At 46.9% G+C, this 23049-nt stretch overlaps 2 protein-coding genes across 4 annotated transcripts in view; one reads left to right on the forward strand and one right to left on the reverse strand.

The window, feature by feature from the left end:
• C2CD3 (C2 domain containing 3 centriole elongation regulator) overlaps nt 1–23049 on the forward strand; it is a 107365-nt gene that overhangs the window by 57765 nt on the left and 26551 nt on the right. For all 3 annotated transcript variants that reach the window (XM_084772933.1, XM_084772935.1, XM_084772934.1), the window contains exons 21-28: nt 1221–1489; nt 1924–2013; nt 2905–3507; nt 7227–7562; nt 13580–13718; nt 15522–15586; nt 19478–19689; nt 20441–20574. In XM_084772933.1, coding sequence (XP_084629059.1) covers nt 1221–1489; nt 1924–2013; nt 2905–3507; nt 7227–7562; nt 13580–13718; nt 15522–15586; nt 19478–19689; nt 20441–20574 — 1848 coding nt within the window. The remainder of the gene's footprint in view (nt 1–1220; nt 1490–1923; nt 2014–2904; nt 3508–7226; nt 7563–13579; nt 13719–15521; nt 15587–19477; nt 19690–20440; nt 20575–23049) is intronic.
• LOC311592492 (small nuclear ribonucleoprotein F-like) lies at nt 17812–18346 on the reverse strand. Its single transcript, XM_084772963.1, is given in 3 exon segments — nt 17812–17988; nt 17994–18019; nt 18022–18346. Coding segments are annotated over 3 exon segments (237 nt in total). The 5' UTR covers nt 18074–18346; the 3' UTR covers nt 17812–17829.

Genomic DNA, 23049 nt, shown 5'->3' on the forward strand with positions numbered 1-23049 from the left:
CTCCATGTGTGTACACACAAAATAAATAATGAAAATGTACTAAAAATTATAAGTTCTTTCAGGCAAATTTTAAAATTTTATTTGATCTCCTCTTTCTCTCTCTCTCTCTCTCTCTCTCTCTCTCTCTCTGTGTGTGTGTGTGTGTGTGTGCGTGCGTGCATGCGCATGTGCACATGCACCATGTACCTGTAAGTACCCTTAGAGTATAGAAGAAGGTATCTGAACTACTTATAGGCAGATGTGGGCCACTCACTGTGGGTGCTATGAACAGAACTAGGGTCTTTTCTGTAAGAGCAGCAAGTATTTGCTGAGCTTTCTCTGACCCAAGTGCCCAGGCTGATAAAATTGGAAATATTCATCTGCCAATAACGAATGACATTAAGGGCACTAAGGACACTAAGATCACAGCAATCAATTTAATTGAACAGATTGGGTTTACTGCTCATTGCAATGACAGAAAGTAACACCAGGGGGAATCAGAGAGTATCTTAGTAAAAAAGGTGCCACAGAGGTCTTGCAGCATCCTGCTGGGATTCACTCTTAGTAAGTTTTATCCAGAAGGAGGGAAGGCAAGACTAGAGGCAAAGTTGAACTTGTTAAGCTACAAGGTCACCCAGTCTAAGCAGGAGTGTTAGGTTTACAGAGTGATCTCACTTTGATATGTTCTAAAAGAAGATTGTAAAGAAGTCTAATTTTTGTCTCTCTTTATCGTGGTGACAGGGTAACCTGTGTCTAGCCCCTCTGAGCAGTCTTTAGTCAGGTTACTCCCTACACTAAGACTTTTGAGTTTCCCATTGTCAGTAGCAGTGGTTCTCAGTTTTAACAGAGCATTTTAATTTAAAAGTTAGCGTATTTTCAAGTTGGGGTGTGCTTCTTATGTATAAATTATCTTCATGTGCCTCTATATGAATATACTAAATACACTATGAAATGTCTTACAGAATAGGGAAACTTCAGTACACACGTTAACAAGTTTTATGTTTTCTTCTACTGTCCTAGTTGTATACCCATGAGCCTCCCCAGTGTCTCCTCCTCATTAGGATCTGTCCGTGTGAATATGCTGTCATATCTAGCTTACTAAGAAACCACATTGTGTCACTGTCACAAGCCTAGATAAGTGTTGGTAAGCACGCTTGGGACCTTGTGAAAGCACCTGGGCAAGCACGCTGATTTCTCATAGCATTGTGGTAGCCTTTCCTTTCCTCTCTCATTCTCTACAGGGCTTTGGCTGAGCAGGAACCCGCTGTGCAGTTTAGTGCCACCGTTGGAGTTAATGCTTCTGTCACCACTCATCTCTCATTCCTGCCCAAGGGGGAACAGCGCCGAACCCGCCCTGTGGCCTGTTCCTTCTGCCCTGAGTTCTCCTATCACATTGAGTTCCCATGTAACCTGGTGACTCAGCACTGTAGTGGAGAAACCTGTTTTCTGGCGGAGCTATTGGAGTTTGCAGAAATTATTTTTGCTATCTATCATGAAAATACCAAGTCAGGTAAGCATCGAATGGCTCATCACCTTCAGAGTCAAATGAGAATCTGGTTTGAATGCCAAACTCCTTCCAGGAGATACCTTGAAAATTTGATACCTGGAGTCATCATCTTTACAACTTGTAAAAGGCATAGCAAAAATAAGCACACGAAATGTGTGTGAAAGACTGTAAAAGAAAACAGCATGTGTTCAGATGTTAGTGGGTGGGTCTAAGTGAAGAATGGATGCGTGCTCATTGTGAGCTTTGTGCGCCTTCAAAGGAAAGTTGGATGAAAAGATCTGAAGGATGTTCAGATTCTGACTAGGATGTAGGCGGCCTAATCCCTAACGCATCAGTTCAGCCCTGAGTTGTGTGTGAAAAGGAAGTGTTGTAGGAGCAAGCTGTAGCCAGGCTTCAGTAGCCCTCCAATAAGTGCTGGGTTTTGCTTCATTTCACAGTCAGTGATATAACCAGCATCCAGTCGTGCCGAGATTATCTGCTTGGAGTAGTAAAGATTCCGACAAAAGAGCTGCTGGTCAAGAGATCTGGTAAGGATCCTGAGTAATCATGTGCTCATCCTGCCCTTGCTGCGGGAATCCTGTCTCCCTCCCATGCAAAATACAGAAGGAAGCCTGCCCCGAGACACGCTCACCTGAGACCCTCAGTTCTCTCTGGCATTGGAAGGCCTGTCCCAGGCACTGAGGGTCATACTCACCCTACCCCAGGAAGACATGATGTGATGAGAAAACAGTGGCGAGACCTCTGTGTATATAGCATGTTGTAGCATGTTTCCTCCAGTTTCCTGTGATCCCCACAGTAAGCCTCCAGCAGGAGATGGAGGCTCTATTTACATCTGACACATGAGAAGAAGAGCTCAAAGAAACTGGTTTACCAAAACCTCACCACTGTCGAGTAGCGGGGTTTGAAGTATAGTCTGGTTTCCCTTTATTTTCACTCTCCTGCCCCCACTACAGATGGAGTAAAGATAACCACATAAAGGCCCGAACAGACAGACACAGCCTGGAACCAGACCCCAGACACGTGACTTGCTGTTCATTCCCTTTCTGTGTACTCGCAACTCCGTGGTGACGTTTCATATTTCTATATCATGTCTCTTCAAAGCACTTCCTCGGCCATTGTTCATCCAGCAATTAAAGCTAGTAAATAAGATCAGGGTGAATTTTCCCATGTGTGCCATATAGAAATGGGAACTACGACTTATATAATCACTTATCCAGAATAAACCACTAGAGTCTAAACCAAGGAAAGAACTCAGACCTTCCACCTCCTCGCCTTATCCTTCGTCTCAGTGGTCCCACTCAGTGTGGCTGTGTGTCTATTCAGCATTGGGCCAGGGGGATGGGGGCTGAGATGTAAAGAGCATGTGTATTTTCTCTTTGAAGACAGTGGTTGAAAATCTTTCTTTTTTTTCCCATAAGGGATCACAGGATGGTACCCTGTCATTTTACCAGAAGACGAAGGCCGGCCTCAGGACCTGGAGTTTATGCAGAAGATTGTGGGAGGCTTGGAGCTTTCTGTCTCCTTCACTCACCCTGGAGATAGAGAGCGGGTGTTGGAAGCTGCTGAGCTGTTGGGCTGGAGCTTTGAGAATAACAAGAAAGATCTTGTCAAGATGGAAGAAGAGGTGCCAGCCACTGTCACCATCTCCACCCCAAGACTCTGGCTTCCTCTCCACTGTGTGCTGCTCGCTGGCCATAATAGCATTCACAAGAACACGTATTGCTACCTTCGCTACAAGCTGTACAGTCAAGAAGCCTTTTGGACGCCTCTCAGGAAACCTAAGGAGTTTACAAACAAAAACCAGGTCCTGGTTACTTTCAAGGCATCCAAAAAAGCAGAAGTCACTCGGAGCCAGTCACTGCTTTGGTACTTCCAGGAGGAGAAGTTAGAGATCCAGGTGTGGCGAGCTTACGGCAATGATATCGTGGAGAGGCCACACCGAACTGACAGCTGGATTGGCTCAGCCTATGTAGACCTGTCCAGACTTGGGGGGAAATCACCGAGGACCCTAACTGTCAGTGGTAAGTGAAGATCCAGGTTTAACTCTTTGTTTGAGCACCTCCTCTAGACCTGAATTCATCAGATTTGTACATGTATGTAATGTGGTACCAAAATTATCATAAATGCTTAATTAGCATGTATAGCATGAGATTGAGTGAATTTTAGTGACTACCTGTAACACATGTGTAAGAGCCTATGTGATCATTGAGGATGATAGTTTATTTGCTACATTGGAAAGAATACCTATCTGGGCACAGTGGTACATACCTGTAATCCCAGCACTCAGGAGGCAGAGACGGGGTTCTCTGTGAGTTCAAGGCCAGCCTGGTGTACAAAGCAAGTTCAGGACAGCAAGGACTATCCAGAGAAACAGTCTCAAAAAAAAAAAAAAAAGGAAAGAAAGAAAGAAAAGAATACCCACCAAGAATATTCATTTCTCTGGATATTTTTCAGGATATTCATTTTTTCTGGTACTAAACTGATTCAAAGGCAGAAGGGAAAAGTTATGTTTTACAAACAGAATGCAGTACTTTGATTTCACGTTCTCTCAGTGCTCAGTATATGTACTAGGCCCTGGGAATTCAAATATGAGTATGAATTAGCTCCTACCCTAATTGTGTCTATATTCTAATCCAGTAGGAGAATATAGCTGTAAGCATTGGCTGTGAAGCAGAAGAGCTAAAGAGAGAGTTCTCAGTGGTCCAGCGGGCGGGACTGTGAGGGCTCATGGTCCTTCAGGTTTGATTAAAGGACAGACTCTCAACCGAAATGACAGTTTCAAAGGATTTAGGAATAAACAAAGGAAGGGGGGGGGGAAGGTGTTTTGGTTTTGTTGTTGTTTGAGACAGGGTTTCTCTGTGTAGCCCTGGCTGTTTTGGAACTCTCTTTGTAGACCAGGCTGGCCTCAAACTCACAGAGATCCACTGGCCTCTACCTCCAAAGTGCTAGGACTAAAGGTGTGCACCACCAGCTAAGAAAGGTGTTCTAAATAGAGGAAGAACGAGTGTAAAGGCGTGAAGCAGTCGGGTGTAACGTAGCTGCTGTAGGTGACCTGGGCCTCGGGGTGCACAGGTGTACAAAGCACTGCATAGTGCCCGAACAGTGGCCAAGAGAGCTGGGCCCATCAAAGCACAAGTATTTGGTCTTTGTCCCAAGGACTACAACAGGTTATTATAATGGGTTCTGGAATGAGATGTCATAGAGCTTTGCATTCTAGAAAAGGGAGTCTAGTGACTGTAATGTGGCATGGGAGTCAACTAGGGTTTTTTGCTGGTATTGCATCTCATGTATCACATAGCCCAGGGTCCCCTCACTATGTAGCCAAGGATGACTTTGAACTCCAGATCCTCCTGCCTCTACTTGTAGAGTGCTGGGATTACAAGTATGGACCACCACATCTTAGTTATGCGGTGTTGGAGGTCAAACCCAGGGAGTCCTGTCAGCCTGGCAGGCGCTCTGCCAACGAGCTCACACCAGCCCATGACTGGATTCTGTACAAACATGACACTTACTCAGTTTAACACTCCAATGAGGTGAGTTACTTCCCTACTCTCTGCAGTTAAAGAAATGGGGTCATGACCCTGCTTTACTTCTGTTTTGGTGTTTTGTTTTGTTGCTTTTTTGTTACTTTTTTTTTTTTTTTTTTTTTTGATGTGTAGTTTTGTCGGGGGGGGGGGGGTTGATTTTAGTTTTACTTGCTGGCTTGGTATTTTTTAAACAAGTCCTCATGATACAGGCCAGATTGGCATAGAGTTTGCAATATATTTCAAACTGGCCTTGAACTCACAATCTTCCTGCTTCAGGTTTCCACATGCTGGGATTATAGGTATATGGCCCCAATCCTTTTGTTGGGTAGATGACCCAATCTTAAAAAAAAAAATGAGAAATGAGTGAGTTTGGGTGATTGTCCAAGTTCTTGGGTTCTTTTTGGGCCCAGCAGATATAAATCTGTCCCTGTGAAGTAGCTCATCAAATGCTCTATGCCCTGTTTTATCTAGGCCAGTTCAGGTCCCTTTATAGAAACTAGAGGAAAATCACTGAAGTAAGCCAGGCTCACAGGAACTAACTCTTTTTTTTTTTTTTTTTTTTTTTTTTTTTTTTAAGATAAGCTTTTAACTTAACTGCTGAAGAAAACAGATCTGGGATACAGAATATAGGTCAAGGGTCAGAATTCCATCAGAAGTACCCTCTTTTAAGTGTTTCCAAAGAGGCTGTTGAACTTTGCAGATTGTGTCTGTCATATCCCACTAGTTTAAGGCTTGTATCCACTTATACAAAAGCTTTATACATTTGCTGTGTTTGTTAAATGTGTCAGTCCATATCCACTCAGCCAGCCAACCTGTCTCTATGTCTGTAAGGACCCACTGGGTTGCATATGGGCATCCTCCCTCTATAATGACTCTCATTTCCTGCTTTTGAGAGCCATGGTGATCTTTGTATCAAGGGGGAAGAAAGGGCTATAAAGAGACAAAAAAAAAAAAAAGTTCTGTCTTATTGCCAGCCATTACAGGTAACATCTTTTTCCTCAAATAGGACTGAATCTAGCAAAGCAAACCTTGAGGTACAGAAGAACTTATTGATGCCTTCTGTTCTAAGTAAAATCTCATTTTAAGATCTATTGCTGTTAGTTTAGTGATAAAATGTTTATTATTATGCTTATAATTATTATGGTGGTAATATCTAACCCATGACCATAATTAAAAAGACACAGGCGACACCTATTGTATTTTAGAATAAGCTGTATTTTACCTCAGTCTGGGCAGATATTGACCCTCTAAACTCATCCTCTATTCCATCCCATCTGTTCTGACAGTTTCTATCTAGGTTATCTCCCATCCACAGTCCCAGAATACCTCCTAAGGTTGTTCATCTGGGCCATTTTTTCATGTGGAACTTCAGAGTTCTTCTCTAGCCCCGCCTGGCTCTTTTCTATCTCATGGTGGTTTCCCCTTCCTCCTCCTCTGGTCCCTGTCTGCTTCTCTCTTAAGATCCTCTGTCCCCAAAAGCCATGTCTACCTTCCTCTGGCCCTGCCAGGTATCAGCTTTCTTTATTAGTCAAACAGGGAGGCAAGGTTAAATAGCAATATTTGGGGGTATGTGACAGTCTGCAGGAAGAATCTCTTGGGGCAAGCAATTAACCGATACAAAGCACCAGGCCATGCTCCAACAGAGATCCAGCCAGTCAGTGAAACAACAGAGATCCAGCAAGTTAGTGAAGTTCTAATCCACTGAGTATTGGGAGAATGACTGACAGGTTCATTGGCCCATCTGAAATTCTGACCCAGAAAGGACTCAGCTTGCTGTCACCTCCTGCCTTCCTCCCAGTGGATCTTTGGGGGTGTTGCCAGGCCCTACTCAGATGGTAAAAGAGGCTGATATGAGCACTGGATAGCTTCCTAGTAAGGATAAATCTCAGTGGGAGCCTGTCTGCATGCAGAAGAGAAGACAGGCTCCTCTTGTCTTACTCAGTTTCCCTTGGTGTGTGAATTGTCTCCTATAGAAACACTGCCTGACCTGCAAAGCATTTGGTTCTGGCTTCAAATAAAAAATGTCACCATTTGGTGTTGTTGGATGTCATTGGACATAGTAGGGGCAAGGACAAAATTTTTATATATACCACTTCAGATTCATTTTGCAGATAGGTGTGTTGAGCCCTGTGGTCCTGTCACAGGAGAGAGGCCCATAAGCCTCCAAGAGCTAGTCTCTCTCCCCAGGCTTATTTGCCTCCGTTCTCTTGCAGGTGTGTATCCTCTATTTGGAAGAAATGCTTCTGACCTCTCTGGAGCTGCTTTGCGCGTTCATGTGGCTCTGTCCCCTCTCTCCTCACATGCTGAGCCCACTTGCGAGCAGGACTCCATGGACTGCAGCAGCCACAGTGAGTCTGAGCAGCTTCCCAGAAAGAACGACGAGCTGCAGCTCTCTCCACCCCGCGTCCTCCAGAAGTCTCCCGCCTCCACCCAGGTCCACTGCAGCAGCGCGGCTGACGTGCGCCCCACCCAGGATGGCCCTCCCGAGCTGGATGGGAGTTTTGCAGTCAGTATCCTGGTAGAGAGAGCGATGCACTTGAGCTTGAAAGGTATGCAGTGCGCACTTACCCAAAAGCAGGTGCCCGTTCCTCAGCGTGTACTCTCAGTCTCCACAGAGCTTTCAGAGTGTGCTGAGACTTACAAGGAGGGCTAATTATCTTATTTTCCACGCCAAAAGGTTGAAGTAACATGAAAGCCTTTCTGATGTTAAAACCAGGTTTGTCAATTGTATTAATGCTGCAGATCATAAATTCCTGTCCAGAACGCCAGGTGTAACCTCAGTCCTTCTCTTTCCCTTATCCACCTTCCAGTCTCCACATCAAGTAAACGCTTGTATTAAAATTCTCACAACTCTCTTCCTCCTCTTCTTCCTCCTCCTCCCCCTCCTCCCCCTCCTCCACTCCACCTGTGTAGTCCTCAGTATGCACCCAGGACTGGGGCTTCTCAGCACTGGGTCTGCAAGTCCCCAGGAGGTTCATAAGGAAAACTCAGAGTTGGTGATACTAGACAGGAAAAAAAAAATATTAAGAGCAGTGCATACAGTGTTGAGGCCATAGGAATCACAAACCTCTGCGTCATTTAGTATCTCAGTTCTTTGACCTTACAGCACTTACTACCTACTGCTGCGTCTCAGCAACAGAACATAGACTTCCACACCACAGAGTTCTCCTAGGGTCTGATAGCTACCAGTAGAACTGGATGTCTTTATGATCCCATGTGTCTTCCCTTATGCGTTTTGATTTTGGGTTTTTTGGGGGGTTTTTTGTTGTTGTTTTTGTTTTTTTGTTTTGTTTTGTTTTGTTTTTTGAGACAGGGTTTCTCTGTGTATCCCTGGCTGTCCTGGACTCGCTTTGTAGACCAGGCTGGCCTCGAACTCACAGTGATCCGCCTGCCTCTGCCTCCCTAGTGCTAGGATTAAAGGCGTGCGCCACCACGCCGGGCTTCCCTTATGCGTTTTGAAAGAAGCACTATTCAGTGAAGAGGCTTAAGCGCTTCACCAGACTGTGAAGGAGTCCCTGGCAAGCAGCCTCCGCCCCGGCCTGCTTCAGGCCGGCCTTTCCACTAGGATTCCCTCCTCAGGCTGCTCACTCCAGCTCCACTCGCAAGGCTTAGGTCTAGCATCACTGTGCACCAGAGGGCTGCCTGACATAGGCTCCCTCCTGTCTGTTCCCTCAGCACCTTTCTGATTACGACAAAATGGTACCAACATTTTCCCCATGTTCTTCTTCTCTGTAAATAAGCTCTCAAGAGTAAAGGCCTTGTAATTGTTGACCATTCAAATGAGTGCATTTGTTCCCTTAGCAGCAAGATGGACAGTAGGGTTTGCTGTGCGTAAGCACGTGTCTCAGTGCCAGGCATAGAGCGGCGAACAGAGGGAACAGTCTGTATTCAGCCCCCTGTGATCAGGTCTCTGACCAACAGCTTGAGGAAGAGGAAGGACTTCTTTAAAAGTTTAATCATGGCTACGTGGCCATGGAGGGCGGATCAGGTGGCACCAGCTTTTCTTCAGTTCTTGGCAGAAAAGGCAAAGAGAATGGGAAGGAGGAGCCTAGAACAGTCTACAGCCCCAAGGACACACCCTATACCTCACCTCCTCCACCTAGACCCAACCTCTGAAAATAGTGCCGCCCACTGAGGCTGTGGGAGACTCATTCTCAGACCCTGCCAGGTCTGCCCTGGTTGTTCCTTCCCGCCCTCTCCCCCAGTGTCTTTCTCATTCCGCTACCAAGACTGTCTGGCCAAAAAGCTGACCTTGCCTCTCCATCAGTCAAAGTACTTGGTTGGTTTTATGTCACCTGCAACCCTGGTAACAGCACACAGAGTCCTGCCCATCTGCCTCACCAGCCTTGCCAGCTTCACGTCTCACTATGTTCACGTGTTCACTTAGAGCCAACAACTTGTTTTGTACCAGCACCCTGTTAAGTCTCGAGACTGTCAGGCTGTTTCTTCTACTGAAAATGCCTTTTTTTTTTCCTCTCTCATTTGGCAGACTTGCTCCCTCTCCTTAGAAGAGTAGGCTAAAGTGATTCCAACACTCTGATGCCTACCCTGTCACACCTATGAGCAGTACACCTGCCTCTCTGCACCCCTAAGTGTCCGGCACCACCACCACATTCTCACAACACTGACTCTGGTTCCTGTCCTTGGGTCAGGGAGTGTGTTGTTTGTTTCTGTGTCCTAACATCCTGAGCCTCATGATGCAGCGAGGTAAATCTCTCCTGCTCCGCATCATAGTCTCCTCACCGTTCTGGCTGAGTTAACAGCTTGTAAATCACTTGGCCTCTTGTAACAGTCAGCTCATAACAAGTCAGGGTAGACCTGCCTTTAAACGATGCTATTTGTATTCAGATAGCTACTCTTGTACTGGTGTCCGCATGTAGTCCCTTTACCCATGAGCCAGTAGGGGAAGTGCAGGCCTGCAACCTGTCTCTGGCATGGGCCCTCTCCATGATGGCGAGACAGGGCTCCAGAATGGGAGTTGGAGGGCCACGTCTGCCTAGCTGACTTGTAACTGCTTTGTGACTGAGCAAACCCACCTCTCATCTTCTCAACTATCACATGTGATGATCACGCAAGCTTGTCACAGAGATTTTCTTCCATGTCTGTCTTCTAAGAACATGGGGCTGAGGCCGTGTATGTGCTCTCTGTACACTCAAGTACCTTGTCAAGCTTTCATAAGAGTCATTTACATGGTTCATCAACACATTGGATTTGCTCCCACCTCCAACAGCGCTCTCATTGGGCCCGAACTTTCCAAGCCTTGGAATGGAGCGAATGGTTTCTTTGTACAAAGCATCATGCTGACGCTTTACAGACACCCTAAAGCTTGAACATGGAGCAGCTGGGAACTTTCCATGGTCCCCACTGCACTTGTGGTTCTGAAGATATAAGTACATGTGTTACAGAAATCCCTCGGGGGGGGGGGGGCTCTCCTTTAAAAAATAGCTTTGAGACCTTTAGTCATAGCCACACGGGAAGCGGAGGCAGGAGCATTGCTTGATTACAGGAGTTCAGAGTCGGCATGATCAACATAGTAAGACCCTGTGTGAGAAGAAGAGAAAGTCAGCTTTAATAATCTCACACAAGACAGGTGTCTCAAGCCCTGGGTTACAAAAGAGGCAGCTGAAGAGCAAAGTTAAAGTGCTTTGAAGTGGTGTGAGCTACAGCTGGAGAGTAGATGCTGCTGGGCTGTCTCCTAGGATCAAGAACCAAATCTGACTCAGGTTGTGCACAATTGACAGAAATGTCAATTAATGCTAACTTCATAGAACTTTTATGTGTTTTGTGTGTGTGTCCATGCTTGTGTGCACATGTCACGGTGCATGCACCTGTGCAGATCAGAGGACTTTGGGGAAGTGGTTCTTACCTCCCATTTAGTTGAGGCAGGTCAGTGAGGCAGGGTGTACATTGTGCTCCAGGCTGCTCGATGGTGTGCTCCATGTTGCTCTATGGTGTGTGCTCCAGGCTGCTCAATGGTGTGCTCCATGTTACTCTATGGCATGCTCCAGGCTGCTCGATGGTGTGCTCCCGGCTGCTTAATGGTGTGCTCCAGGCTGCTCGATGGTGTGCTCCCGGCTGCTTGATGGTGTGCTCCAGGTTGGCTGGTCCATGAACTTCCCAGCAAGTCTGGCTCCTGTCTCAGTGGAGGAGTGCTGAGTTCCGGTTGTGTATGACCAGAGTACCTGCAGTACAATTTGGGTCACCAGGTTTGTGTGGCTAGCCTGTGCGTGCTGAGCCATCTCTCTGTCCTTTGAAAGGGTTCCATTGGCTCGTATTAAAAGCAGAAGCTCTTCTCTTCACTAGAGTGAGTTAGAACGATTACAGTGGGAGACCCTGGACAAGGAGTCAGCCAAACACGGCTTATTCTTCTACTGCTAATGCCCCAGAAGTGTCATAAACCAGCTCTTTGCTTCCCTGACCCTCCCTGGCTTGCCTTATTTGTGACACAGGAAGAGTCACTTAGTGATTTTTCAGAAGTGTCATCAGCATGAGATTAGTGTATAATAAAGCAGTTTATAGAGTGTTATCTAAATATGAGTTAATCTCAGTGATGCTGAGTCCCTGATACACAAAATACTTTTCTTACTTAACTGAAGTGCTGGAAATGGAGTGAAGAAGTTGAATATCATAAGGCCGATTCACCTCAGCCCTCAGCCGGTCTCCGTGTGTGTCCACCCTCCTGGAGGTATACTGAGTTTCCTTGACCCTTTCCAGAAATGTAAATAAGGCCAGATGAGTTCCTACCCATGATGCACGAGTAGGGGACCTGACAGGCCTGTGCTGCCCAGCTGATTTCTTTATCACTGCCTGTTTGGCTGAAAGCTCCAGAACTATTTCTCCCAAGTCAAAACACTAGTTTTATTTCAAAACCTCTACAATTAGCAGCTTCAAAAGTAAAACTCAGGATGGAGCTGGGAGCAGTGACATGAGACAGACCAGAGCAATATTGGTGTACATCTAGAATTCGAAGTTTGTTTGGGAAGTGATTTGAGAGCATGTGTCCAGAGGAGAAACATGAGCCCAGGGAGCCAGAGTGAAATAAATGGCAGTAGTGGAAAGGTCACTGGTGAGCCAGGCTTGCTAGCATGTGCTAAGGAGCCTGAGGCAGGGGACTGTGAGTTAAGGTCAGCCTAGGCGACATAGTAGGAAGGGAAGAAAAAGGAAAGAAGAGAAGGAACATGAAAACATGTAAGAAAGCGAAGCTCAAGCAAAGACCAAAGAGAGAGCTAGACACGGCCCTGCTTACACACACGTGAGGCCCCTTCCAGCCATCTGATACCCAGAAGCCCAGCGTCTTAACCTGTGGGTCACAACTTGTGCGAGTTGCACAACTGAGTGTGAGAGTCACGGAGCATTTGACAGCAGTGGAAGGTTTCTGATCATACAGAGATCAAATATTAGTTCAAAAACAAGCATTAACAAAACCTGAGTTGTTTCTGGCAGTTTATAGCACTTGACTTCATGGCGGCCTTGGTGCTGAACTTACATCGTGCACATTTTACATTGCATGTGCAGTCACCACTCAAGGCCAACAAACACAGCCTAAGACACCCACAGCTGGTTTTAGACTTATTAAATGTTGTGAGTTACAGTGTTTATACAAAGGTTTCTTCTACTTTGTTATTTTGAGATAGGATCTCACTGTGTAGACCTAGCTGGCCTTGAACTCAGGAAAACCCACTGGCTTTGCCTCCCAAGTGCTGAACTTAAAGGCATAAGCTATAACACCCAGTTTAATTGTGAAAAACAAAGACTTTTAATATTAATATTTTCTCATCACTATTCTTCAGCATGTATCCAGTTGTTTTATCTATAGATTGGGTTATTGTTTTCCTTAATTGCTGAATTGAGTTTTGCAAATAAATGGATGGATGGATGGATGGAAGGAAATTTTGTTTTGTTTTAGGTTTTATTTTTTGTTTGTTTGTTTTTTGGGTTTTGTTTGGTTGGTTGGATTTTGGTTTTTTGAGACAGGGTTTCTCTGTGTAGCTTTGGCTATCCTGAACTCACTTTGTAGACCAGGCTGGCCTTGAACTCACAGAGATCTACCTGCCTCTGCCTCCCAAGTGCTGATATTAAAGGCGTGCACCACCACACTTGGCTTGAAAGGAAATCTTTTGATGAGTTTTAGCTTGGAATTGTGACAGAATTTCCAACATTTTTCTGAAGTGGCCCTAAGCCCGCTTCTGCCATTTTGTATGTGTATCTGTGCAGAGTGGCTCACGCAGCATTGACTAATCCAGAGTCAGACTGGACCAACCACATCCTGCAGAATCAAATATTCAGCCAAGATTTAACTCTTTATGTAAAAATAAACAAGCACATTGGTTTCAATAGTATATAGATTGCTTTTATCTTTTATGAACAGTGAATTTATATTTTTAAAGAAATTTTAAAAGAATTTTTTTATAATTTGCTGTGAGTAAATGTTGATTTCTATGCCTGTTTAAATTGATATGCCTGCCCAAGTCACCTATAAATTTCCTCAGATAAAAAGTAGTTCCAAGTAGATAGTTTAAGAGGCCCTGCCTTAAAATACAGTCACCCCCACTGTGTTTTCTTTCAGGGAGCCCCCTGACGGAGCGGAAGGTATCCGTACCCAGTTGCTGTGTGTCTTTTGCAACAGCCACAGAGCCATCTCCTGTGTACACCCATGTGGTTGAAAACTCCGAGTCACCCATCTGGAATTTTCAACAGCAGTCAAGGTTTGTATTTTCTGATGTTTAAAATCAGCTCTTTGTTCCATGAGACAAACTCAGAGCCATAATTATAATAGATAAAATAATGTTTGAACAGAGCTGCAAAGTGCATCTTTATACAGTTACTTAGTCCTAGTGTTTATGAATTCATGGCTACCAGTGATTAAAAGGTTTATTGCAGTGTTGTTGGCTTTGTTTTGTTTTTTTAAGTTAATTGTGGGGCTGGAGAGATGACTCAGTGGTTAAGAGCACTGTCTACTCTTCCAAAGGACCCGAGTTCAATTCCCAGCAACCACATGGCAGCTTACAACTCTCTGTAACTCCAGTACCTGCGAATCTAACACCCTCACACTAATGCACATAAAAGAAAAGAAAAGAAAATATAAAATAAAATAAAATAAATAATAAAAAAAGTTAAAAAAAAAAACTTCATTGCATTTGTGTGCATGAGTGTACACATACCGTGGCAAGCGCATGGAGGTAATAGGACAAATTGTGAGGACAACTTGAGTTGTCAGGCTTGGTGGCAAGTGCTTTTACCTGCTGAGCCATATGGCTTGCCTTGTATTCAGTGATTTTAGCTTTGACTATTGCTCAAAAAATAGTCAATGAGAGACAGGTGTATGAGGTGCCCTATTGTAGGCACTGGGAATGAGATAAGTAAAAGCCTCTCCACTGTTAGGTTGTGGTTCTACTTAAGTGTGACAGTGATGTAAAAGAAGTAAGTTCAATGCTGGTAGTAAGCTGGCTCAGGAAAAAAAGGTTATGTAGGCCAATCTGGAAGTCAGAGTGTGCTTCATAAGTAAGCTCTCTTTACAAGGATGCGCACATACATTACGTAGATGAAGAGACCAGGGATGTGGGCGGTATCCAGGTAGAGAATTAATCTTGTAAAGGAGAAGCCGTTGCTTTAGTGCAGTGGAAAGAACCTGGTCTTTGGAACCAGAGGAGCTCACATCCCACTACATCCCTGCTGTGTGCTGCTGTGAGAGCTAAGTTACGTCACATCTCCAAACATCGGACTCCTCATCTTAAGATGGACGTGATCTTATAGGTCACTGTAAAATCCAATTAGGTGTCTTTTTCAAGATTGTATAGCCAATTTTAATAACATAGATGTAAAGCCCAGAAGGTTAAAATATTCATTATATAAAATGCAGGCATGAATACTGACTCTTAAAACATACAGTTGCGGGGCTGGAGAAGTGGCTCAGAGGTTAAGAGCACAGGCTGCTCTTCCAAAGGTCCTGAGTTCAATTCCCAGCAACCACATGGTAGCTCACAACCATTTATAATGAGATCTGGTGCACTCTTCTGGCATGCAGATTTTAAATAAATGATCAAAAAATATATATACATACATACATACATACATACATACATACACACACATACATACACAGTTGCTCGTCCTCATGGTATATGCCTTTAATCCCACCACGCAAGAAGCAGAGGCAGTGGAACTTTGTGCATTTGAGGCCAGCCTGGTCTACAGAGCAAGTTTTAGGCCAGCCAGGAATACATAGAAAGACTGTCTCAAACACACACATGTGTACACGGGAGATATTATGTTTACCTTTCATTGGCTTCATAGTTTATGTTGTGGCCAAATTTTGCATCCAGTCACCTAAGGCATCAGTTTCTTCTTGCAACATTTTCTTTGCTTCTTGTAGCATTCCTTGGGCTTCTCCTTGAAAATGTCTAATGAAAACATCTCTAATCTGATAGGGTATCATCCACAAATCTAAGTTCCGTACTGTGGAAGGTTCCTATAGTTAACTCATGACAGTGGTGATTTTTTTTCTACAGGCTATCAAAAGAGCTGCTTCTGGACCCACATCAAACCCTGGTCTTCAAAGTGTGGCATAAAGGAGGTAATAGCACTGCTCTGTGGTTTCCTTTTCCAGCTAAGCAAAGCCATGGTACTGATGCCTCTGGGAACACGGGTGTCTGGTAGAGGAGGATCATACAGAAGACTATGTTATTCTCTGGTGGAATTTCAGTTTACTTTTTTGTTGTGCATTGATGTTTTGCCTGCATATACATCTGTGTGAGGATATCCGATCTTGGAGCTATAGACAGTTGTGAGCTGCCGCATGGTTGCTGGGAATTGAACCCAGGTCCTCTGAAAGAGCGTTCAGTGCTCTTAACATCTGGACCAGCTCTCCCAGCCCCCTATAGTATAACTTAAGTACTTAGGAATCATATTTTTCGACCACATGCTTAATGTAGGAATCTACTTACACTTGAGCCTTTCCAGTTGTGTCTGTCCTTAACTATAACATACAGGACACATACAAGCCATTTCCCTCCTATGTATGATGTTAGGCCTTCTCTTGGTTCTGTCCTGTCAAACAAGACCAGTAGTATATAGAGGCCAGAGTCTGACTGCTTATTCTTCCTATGCAAAGGCTTCTCTAAGAGGGAGTGCTAATAGTATAGTCTTGAACATACTTTTACTTAGCTACTATGGGTATTTTACTTGTTTTGAGGCAGGGTCTCACTATAATCTGGTCTGTTCTTGAACTCATACCCCGCCCCGCCACCAGCCTCTAACTCCCAAGTGCTGGAATTGCAGGTATATGTCAGCACTTAAGAGGCATAATCTGGGGCTAGTAAGCTGTCTCAGTAGACAAAGTTGTCACAAGACCCAATGACCTACAGGGTTGAAGAAGAGACTCCACAAGTTGTGCCCTGACATCTCTCCACATACAAGCTGTGGCATATGCATCTTCCCAACCCCCAAAATAAATAAATAAATAAATAAATACAACTTTTAGAATGTGAAGAAAATAAAAAGATAAAAGCCAGTAGACTCTGAAGCCAGATTCTTCTGATCCAAATGTCAGTTCTGCCTCTCACCGTTGGTATGGGATTTTGGGCAAATGACTCGACTTGTGTGTGCTTCAGCCTCCACATCTGTAAAGCAGGGTTACTAGTAATGCCTCCTTCATCAGGTCCACTGGGCACATAAGGTCCAGACAGTAAATGTCCTTTTGGTGTCTCGTACTTGGGTAGTGAATGGCAATGTGCCACAAGCTTGGCAAGTATCTCTAATCCTTGCAAGATAAAAAATATAGCCTGATTTTATAACTATAACTGGGGAGCTGGCTCAGTCACTAAAGTGCCTGCTGTGCAAGCATGAGAGCCTGAGTTTGGATCCCCAGCACCTCCATCAAAGCTGCTCATAGCACTGGAAAGGTGGGGATGGCCGATCACAAGAGACCATCAGCCTGCCAGCCTCCCCAAGCCAGCGAGTCCAGGCTCAGCGAGAGATCCTGGAGGTGGCCAGCAACACCCTCATTAAATCACTCCTGAACGTTCAGCTCCTCTAAGATTCTGCTAGGGCCTGGTTTCCAAATATTCAGTTGTTCAGGGTATCCAAAGAGGCACAGACAGTACTTTGCCTGCCAGGGTTTGGCTTCAGTTTGACCACAGACCTGAGACACAGCAGGAGTCCTGGGGCATGAGGGACGTTGGCCAGCCTGTTCCTGTGTGAGGCTGCCCTGGTTCTGGCTTTGCCTATGAGCTGTGCTACTGCTTTGCATTCACTGAAGACCCACTTCTTCCAGCCTTGTGGATCTGGGGACTGGGCAAAAGTCAGTTTCTCAATCAGCGTAAGTCATTCCTGCTGTGCTTAACTGGGCTCCACACTCCTCCCCGCCTTCCTTTCCTCCCTAAGGTTCTATAGGAGTTGTCCTCCAGAGCAAGGTTCACCTCAGCTCAATGGCAAGAGAAAAATAATAAGCTCTGATTATATGCAGACCTGGGTTCACATCTTCACTCTGTCATTTGCTGAGTGCCTTGAAGTAGACCATTATACCTCAGCATCTTTTTTTAAAAACAAAAACAAATCTTGAGCCGGGCGGTGGTGGCGCACGCCTTTAATCCCAGCACTCGGGAGGCAGAGGCAGGCGGATCGCTGTGAGTTCGAGGCCAGCCTGGTCTACAAAGTGAGTCCAGGACAGCTAAGGCTACACAGAGAAACCCTGTCTCGAAAAACCAAAAAAAAAAAAAAAAAAAAATCTTGAGAGAGAGAGAGAGAGAGTGAGTGTGTGTGTGTGTGTGTGTGTGTGTGTGTGTGTGTAGCTCTCCAGAGACACTATTCTCTCATTTCTTATCTTCCTCCTCCTCCAGTGCCTCTGATATAAAGGACATTATTACACCTTATTAGAACTTCACCCAGATGTCCAGACAATGCCCCATCTGTGTATTCTTGTGTATGTGCAAGCAGCATGTTCATGTAGCCATCCACAGAGACCAGGTAGCCCTTGTATTCCACTTAAGTTTCACCATCACTGGCTTTCTGTCTGTACATTGAGAAAAGGCTTGGGACTGAGGGGTAAGCTCATCACAAACATCCATGAGCACTGTATCCCTCTAACCAGCGACCCCGCCGCTGCCAGCCCTTCATGACTGGAGCAGCTGCTGCTAACCTGAACCAACCAATGCTAAGAGAAATCTTATCTTTTTTATGTAGTTAGGATATAGTACTTTCCTTGTGGGGTTGTGTGAAAATTAGAAATAATATCTGTTAACTACTTGGCACATAAGTGCTACTCAGTAAGTGGGGCCACTTTGAGTCTGCTGCCGCTGTGCTAGGGCTACTGGGCATAACAATAAAGCGCAGTCTCCATCCTCAGGACCGTTAGTGGTGCCTGTAAGCTCAAGTTGTAAATGGAGGTAATGCCTAAACCAGACAGCTAAGGTTCATCTGTCTCTCAGCACATGGAAGTATCCTCCCGTCCTCAGGCCTGCCCACACAGACCCAGCAGACGTTCCACAGAGACCGTCCAAAGCACACCAGGCTATGTTCAGAAGGTACTTGATTTCCTACCCTGCCAGTCACTATGCTAAATGGCAGGGCCACAAAACTAGGAAGGCAGGTGGCCCCTGTCTTCACAGAGCTTACAGCCATGGGAGACACAAGAAATGCAGTATAGCCTGCCTGGGCAAATACAGGGCATGCTGGAAGGGGACTTACCCAGACTTAGGGTATCAAAATGGCTTCCCAGGTCACAGCTAATAGCTGTATCAGAGGGACAGCAAACATAGTATTCCTTGCTGCTTTCCAAGAGATTGTCTTTCTCTTATAACTGATTTAATTGGATATACACATGTATATCTTAGAAAATGTGGGAACTACAGGTAACTATAAATAAGAAAATGAAAATTCTTGAAATTGCATAATTGCAAGAATACCCATGTATATGTGTGGGAGTGCACTCCAACACACACACCTGAGAACAATCATGGATGCATGTAAAGTCTAGGGAAAGTGTGTATAGGTTTAGAATTTTTCCTACTAGCTTATATCAAATATACCAAGCACAGCTCTGCCAGCCGTTCTCTGATGCACCAAACAGGGGCCCTGAGATGTAGCTCAGTTTGTAGAACGCTGGCTGAGCACATGTGAAGTCCTGGGCTCTATCCCCAGTGCACGTAAATACAGCATGATGGCACAACTGTATTCCAGCACACACCTGTATCCCTTGCACTCAGGAGATGGAGGCAAAAAGATCAGAAGTTCAAGGTCAGCCTTGACCACATAGCAAGTTCAAGACCAGCCCGGGATACATGAAACCTCATCTAAAAAAAAAAAAAGTGGGGTCAGGGGTAACACAGCACAGGAAAGGACTTCATAACAGGCTCTGGCTCCCAGCCTCTCGGCCTCATTGCCAGTCTTGTTCAATGGCTTCTGCGTGTGCAGCCTCTAACCTCAACACCAGCCACACTGCCCAACTCTTGTCTTCTCTTCCCCACAGATGAGGAGAGGGTGGTTGGCTTTGCCTCAGTGGACCTCTCCCCACTACTGTCTGGCTTCCAGTTTATCTGTGGCTGGTACAATATTACAGACTTCAGTGGAGAGTGCCAAGGGCAAATAAAAGTTGCTATTTCCCCTTTGGAGAGTCTGATGCACTTAAAAGAAGAAAGACAAGCAAGACGAGGGATGGAGGCTCCAGGACACCATCCTCAGGTAGGCTTCCTTGTTCATACCTACTAAAGGTTCTACTGGAAGACGATCCTTTGCCCCGTTTGGTGCTTCCAGCTTGTGGCTCACATTTCATATATACAACTTCCTGGCTTGGCGTGGGGGTGGGGTAAAAAGGGGGGAGTTTTCTGGACTCTGCAGAGAGGGGAACTCTGTTGCTGTGTAATAGATTGTACTCATCTCTCGGTTTGCCTGGCACAGCATGGAATCAGGCAGTACTGAGTGATTACATGAGAAAATGACGAAGAGCTCAGTGTCCCTTTGTAAGAGTCCTCCGATCAGCGCTGGTAGTCAGGAGATAAGAACATCACAGCCTCGGGAGGCAGAGGCAGGGAGATCTGAGTTCAAGGCTAGCCTGGTGTACACAGTGAGTTCCAGGACAACCAGGGCTGTTACACAGAGAAACCCTGTCTCAGGGAATAAAAAAAAAAAAAACGACAGCCCAGTTCTCGTGTGTAAATATGAAATCATATCTACCCTAGTATCTGAAAGAATAAGAACATAAATACGAGAGAAGCAACTCAAATACAGTCCGAGGGCATGATCTGTAAAATAATAATAATAACAGTGCCTACTTCGTAGGGCCGTTGTTAAGTTTAAATGGGGCAGTGTATATTGCTTGTAACAGTTCAACACAGAGAGTAGACTAAACCAAGGGATTGTTCGAGGTTACGTATGGCTTTCTTGTGAAGGGGTTGGTGGTAACCAGCGCACCATTTTCTCGTTGCTTCTCCAGATACCCTTGTTCAGCCCCTTCCCCTTCCCCGCCTCTGCTGTATGTGATGCGTACCCTGGGCCCATTGCGAGGCACATCCAGGACCAGCTTGCTCATACTTCTCCAAAGGAGGTTGATTTCTCCTCCCCTGCAAGGTAATTCTTGATGGGAAGAGATGGGGTCAAAGAAACGATGCGTGTGGACTGCCTTGTCATTTCCCTTTCGTTTACTAGAGAAAGAAACTGGAGACACAGAAACACTGACTTTCAAGATCTCTGAAAACACTTTGTAAGATATGAACTAGTGTTTTCACTGCCATTAATGAAGGGACACTCTTCTTCTCTTGTCCTTAGATCTCCCTTTAACCTTTTATAGAAATTACATCACCAGCCCCACCCCCCACACACACCCCACAAAGAAAAAAACTATATGTCAAGTTTTGTTTACTTGGTTCAAGGCCTGGGGTGTAGCTCAGTTGGTGGAATGTGTGTGCAGGGCCCAAGACCAGTCCTTAGCACCACATAGCCAGCTGTGGTGGTGCGCACCTGTGATCTTAGCACTAGGGGTGTGGAGGCTGCAGGATCAGAGGGCCAAGGCCATCCTACCTAGGCTACCTGTCTAAAAAAGCTAAAATTTAAAAAACAAAGCCACACAGCATTGGCTCTTGTGTTCACTAAGCTGGCTACGAGCACTGTGGGTGGACTGCAGTGCGCCTATCCTCTTTGAGAACAGGGCCAGAAATGAGATTGCTCTTCCTAACCCACTCCCTTTCTGGCCTTGGTGCCCTCCACCAGTTTCCCCACTGGTCTTTCTCACCACCTCCACAACGAGAAAAATATTCTCTCACAGGGCTCATGCTTTTAATCTCAGCACATGGGAGGCAGAGGCAGAGGCAGGCATGTCTCTGTGCATTCAAGGCTAGCCTGGTCTACATAGGGAGCTCCAGGCCAGCCAGAGCTGCAAGGTCTGAAACAGAAGGCAGCGGTCCTGCATAGATAGACCTGCATTCTGAGACAGACACTCGCACACTGCTTACCCACCCCCCAAGGTCTGCTTAGTGCTTTGTAGTTTTCCCGTGGTCGCCATGTGAAGATAATCTTGTCTAGAAGCTGTGTCTCGATTCCTATGTCCAGTGTTCTGGGCTCCAAGCTCCAGTCAATGAAACGAGGCTGACGGCTTGGTGGTGGGGGTGGGGGTGTTCTCGTCATTGTCATCATCGTCGTCATCGTTGTTTTCTTCCCTGCCCCCTCCCCTTAGGGGTTTGTTTCTAAGGGCTCAGTATTTAGTAATTTTTTAGACATGGTATAAGATTGATTGTAGAAGCATGGGGAGAGAAGGAAAGGGGCACCCCAGGGGGACAGAGAGAAAGAAAGAGACAGAGTAAGAATAAGAGCAGTATTTAGTAATTTTAAAACTAAGAATTTAATGATTTGCTTTTTGTCCACATAAAAGTGCCCCAGTTGCTTCAGAAAGGCTGTACTGCCGTGTCCTTGCTCAGATCTAACCATCCACTCCAGGACGGGCGCCCGCTCCTCCCTAGCCCCCGCTCCTCCCTAGCCCCCGCTCCTCCCTAGCCCCCGCTGCTCCCTAGCCCCCGCTGCTCCCTAGCCGCCGCTCCTCCCTAGCCCCCGCTGCTCCCTAGCCCCCGCTGCTCCCTAGACCCCCTCCTCCCTAGCCCCCGCTGCTCCCTAGCCCCCGCTGCTCCCTAGCCCCCGCTGCTCCCTAGCCCCCGCTCCTCCCTAGCCCCCGCTCCTCCCTAGCCCCCGCTGCTCCCTAGCCCCCGCTGCTCCCTAGCCCCCGCTGCTCCCTAGCCCCCGCTCCTCCCTAGCCCCCGCTGCTCCCTAGCCCCCGCTGCTCCCTAGCCCCCGCTGCTCCCTAGCCCCCGCTCCTCCCTAGCCCCCGCTCCTCCCTAGCCCCCTCTCCTCCCTAGCCCCCGCTGCTCCCTAGCCCCCGCTCCTCCCTAGCCCCCTCTCCTCCCTAGCCCCCGCTCCTCCCTAGCCCCCGCTCCTCCCTAGCCCCCTCTCCTCCCTAGCCCCCGCTCCTCCCTAGCCCCCGCTCCTCCCTAGCCCCCGCTCCTCCCTAGCCCCCTCTCCTCCCTAGCCCCCGCTCCTCCCTAGCCCCCTCTCCTCCCTAGCCCCCGCTCCTCCCTAGCCCCCGCTGCTCCCTAGCCCCCGCTCCTCCCTAGCCCCCGCTGCTCCCTAGCCCCCGCTGCTCCCTAGCCCCCGCTGCTCCCTAGCCCCCGCTCCTCCCTAGCCCCCGCTCCTCCCTAGCCCCCGCTGCTCCCTAGCCCCCGCTGCTCCCTAGCCCCCGCTCCTCCCTAGCCCCCGCTCCTCCCTAGCCCCCGCTCCTCCCTAGCCCCCGCTCCTCCCTAGCCCCCTCTCCTCCCTAGCCCCCGCTCCTCCCTAGCCCCCGCTCCTCCCTAGCCCCCTCTCCTCCCTAGCCCCCGCTCCTCCCTAGCCCCCGCTGCTCCCTAGCCCCCGCTGCTCCCTAGCCCCCGCTCCTCCCTAGCCCCCGCTCCTCCCTAGCCCCCGCTGCTCCCTAGCCCCCGCTGCTCCCTAGCCCCCGCTCCTCCCTAGCCCCCGCTCCTCCCTAGCCCCCGCTGCTCCCTAGCCCCCGCTGCTCCCTAGCCC

The sequence above is a fragment of the Acomys minous genome (genome assembly GCF_964271855.1).
Source record: "Acomys minous genome assembly, chromosome: 2".
NCBI classification, from domain to species: Eukaryota; Metazoa; Chordata; class Mammalia; order Rodentia; family Muridae; genus Acomys; species Acomys minous.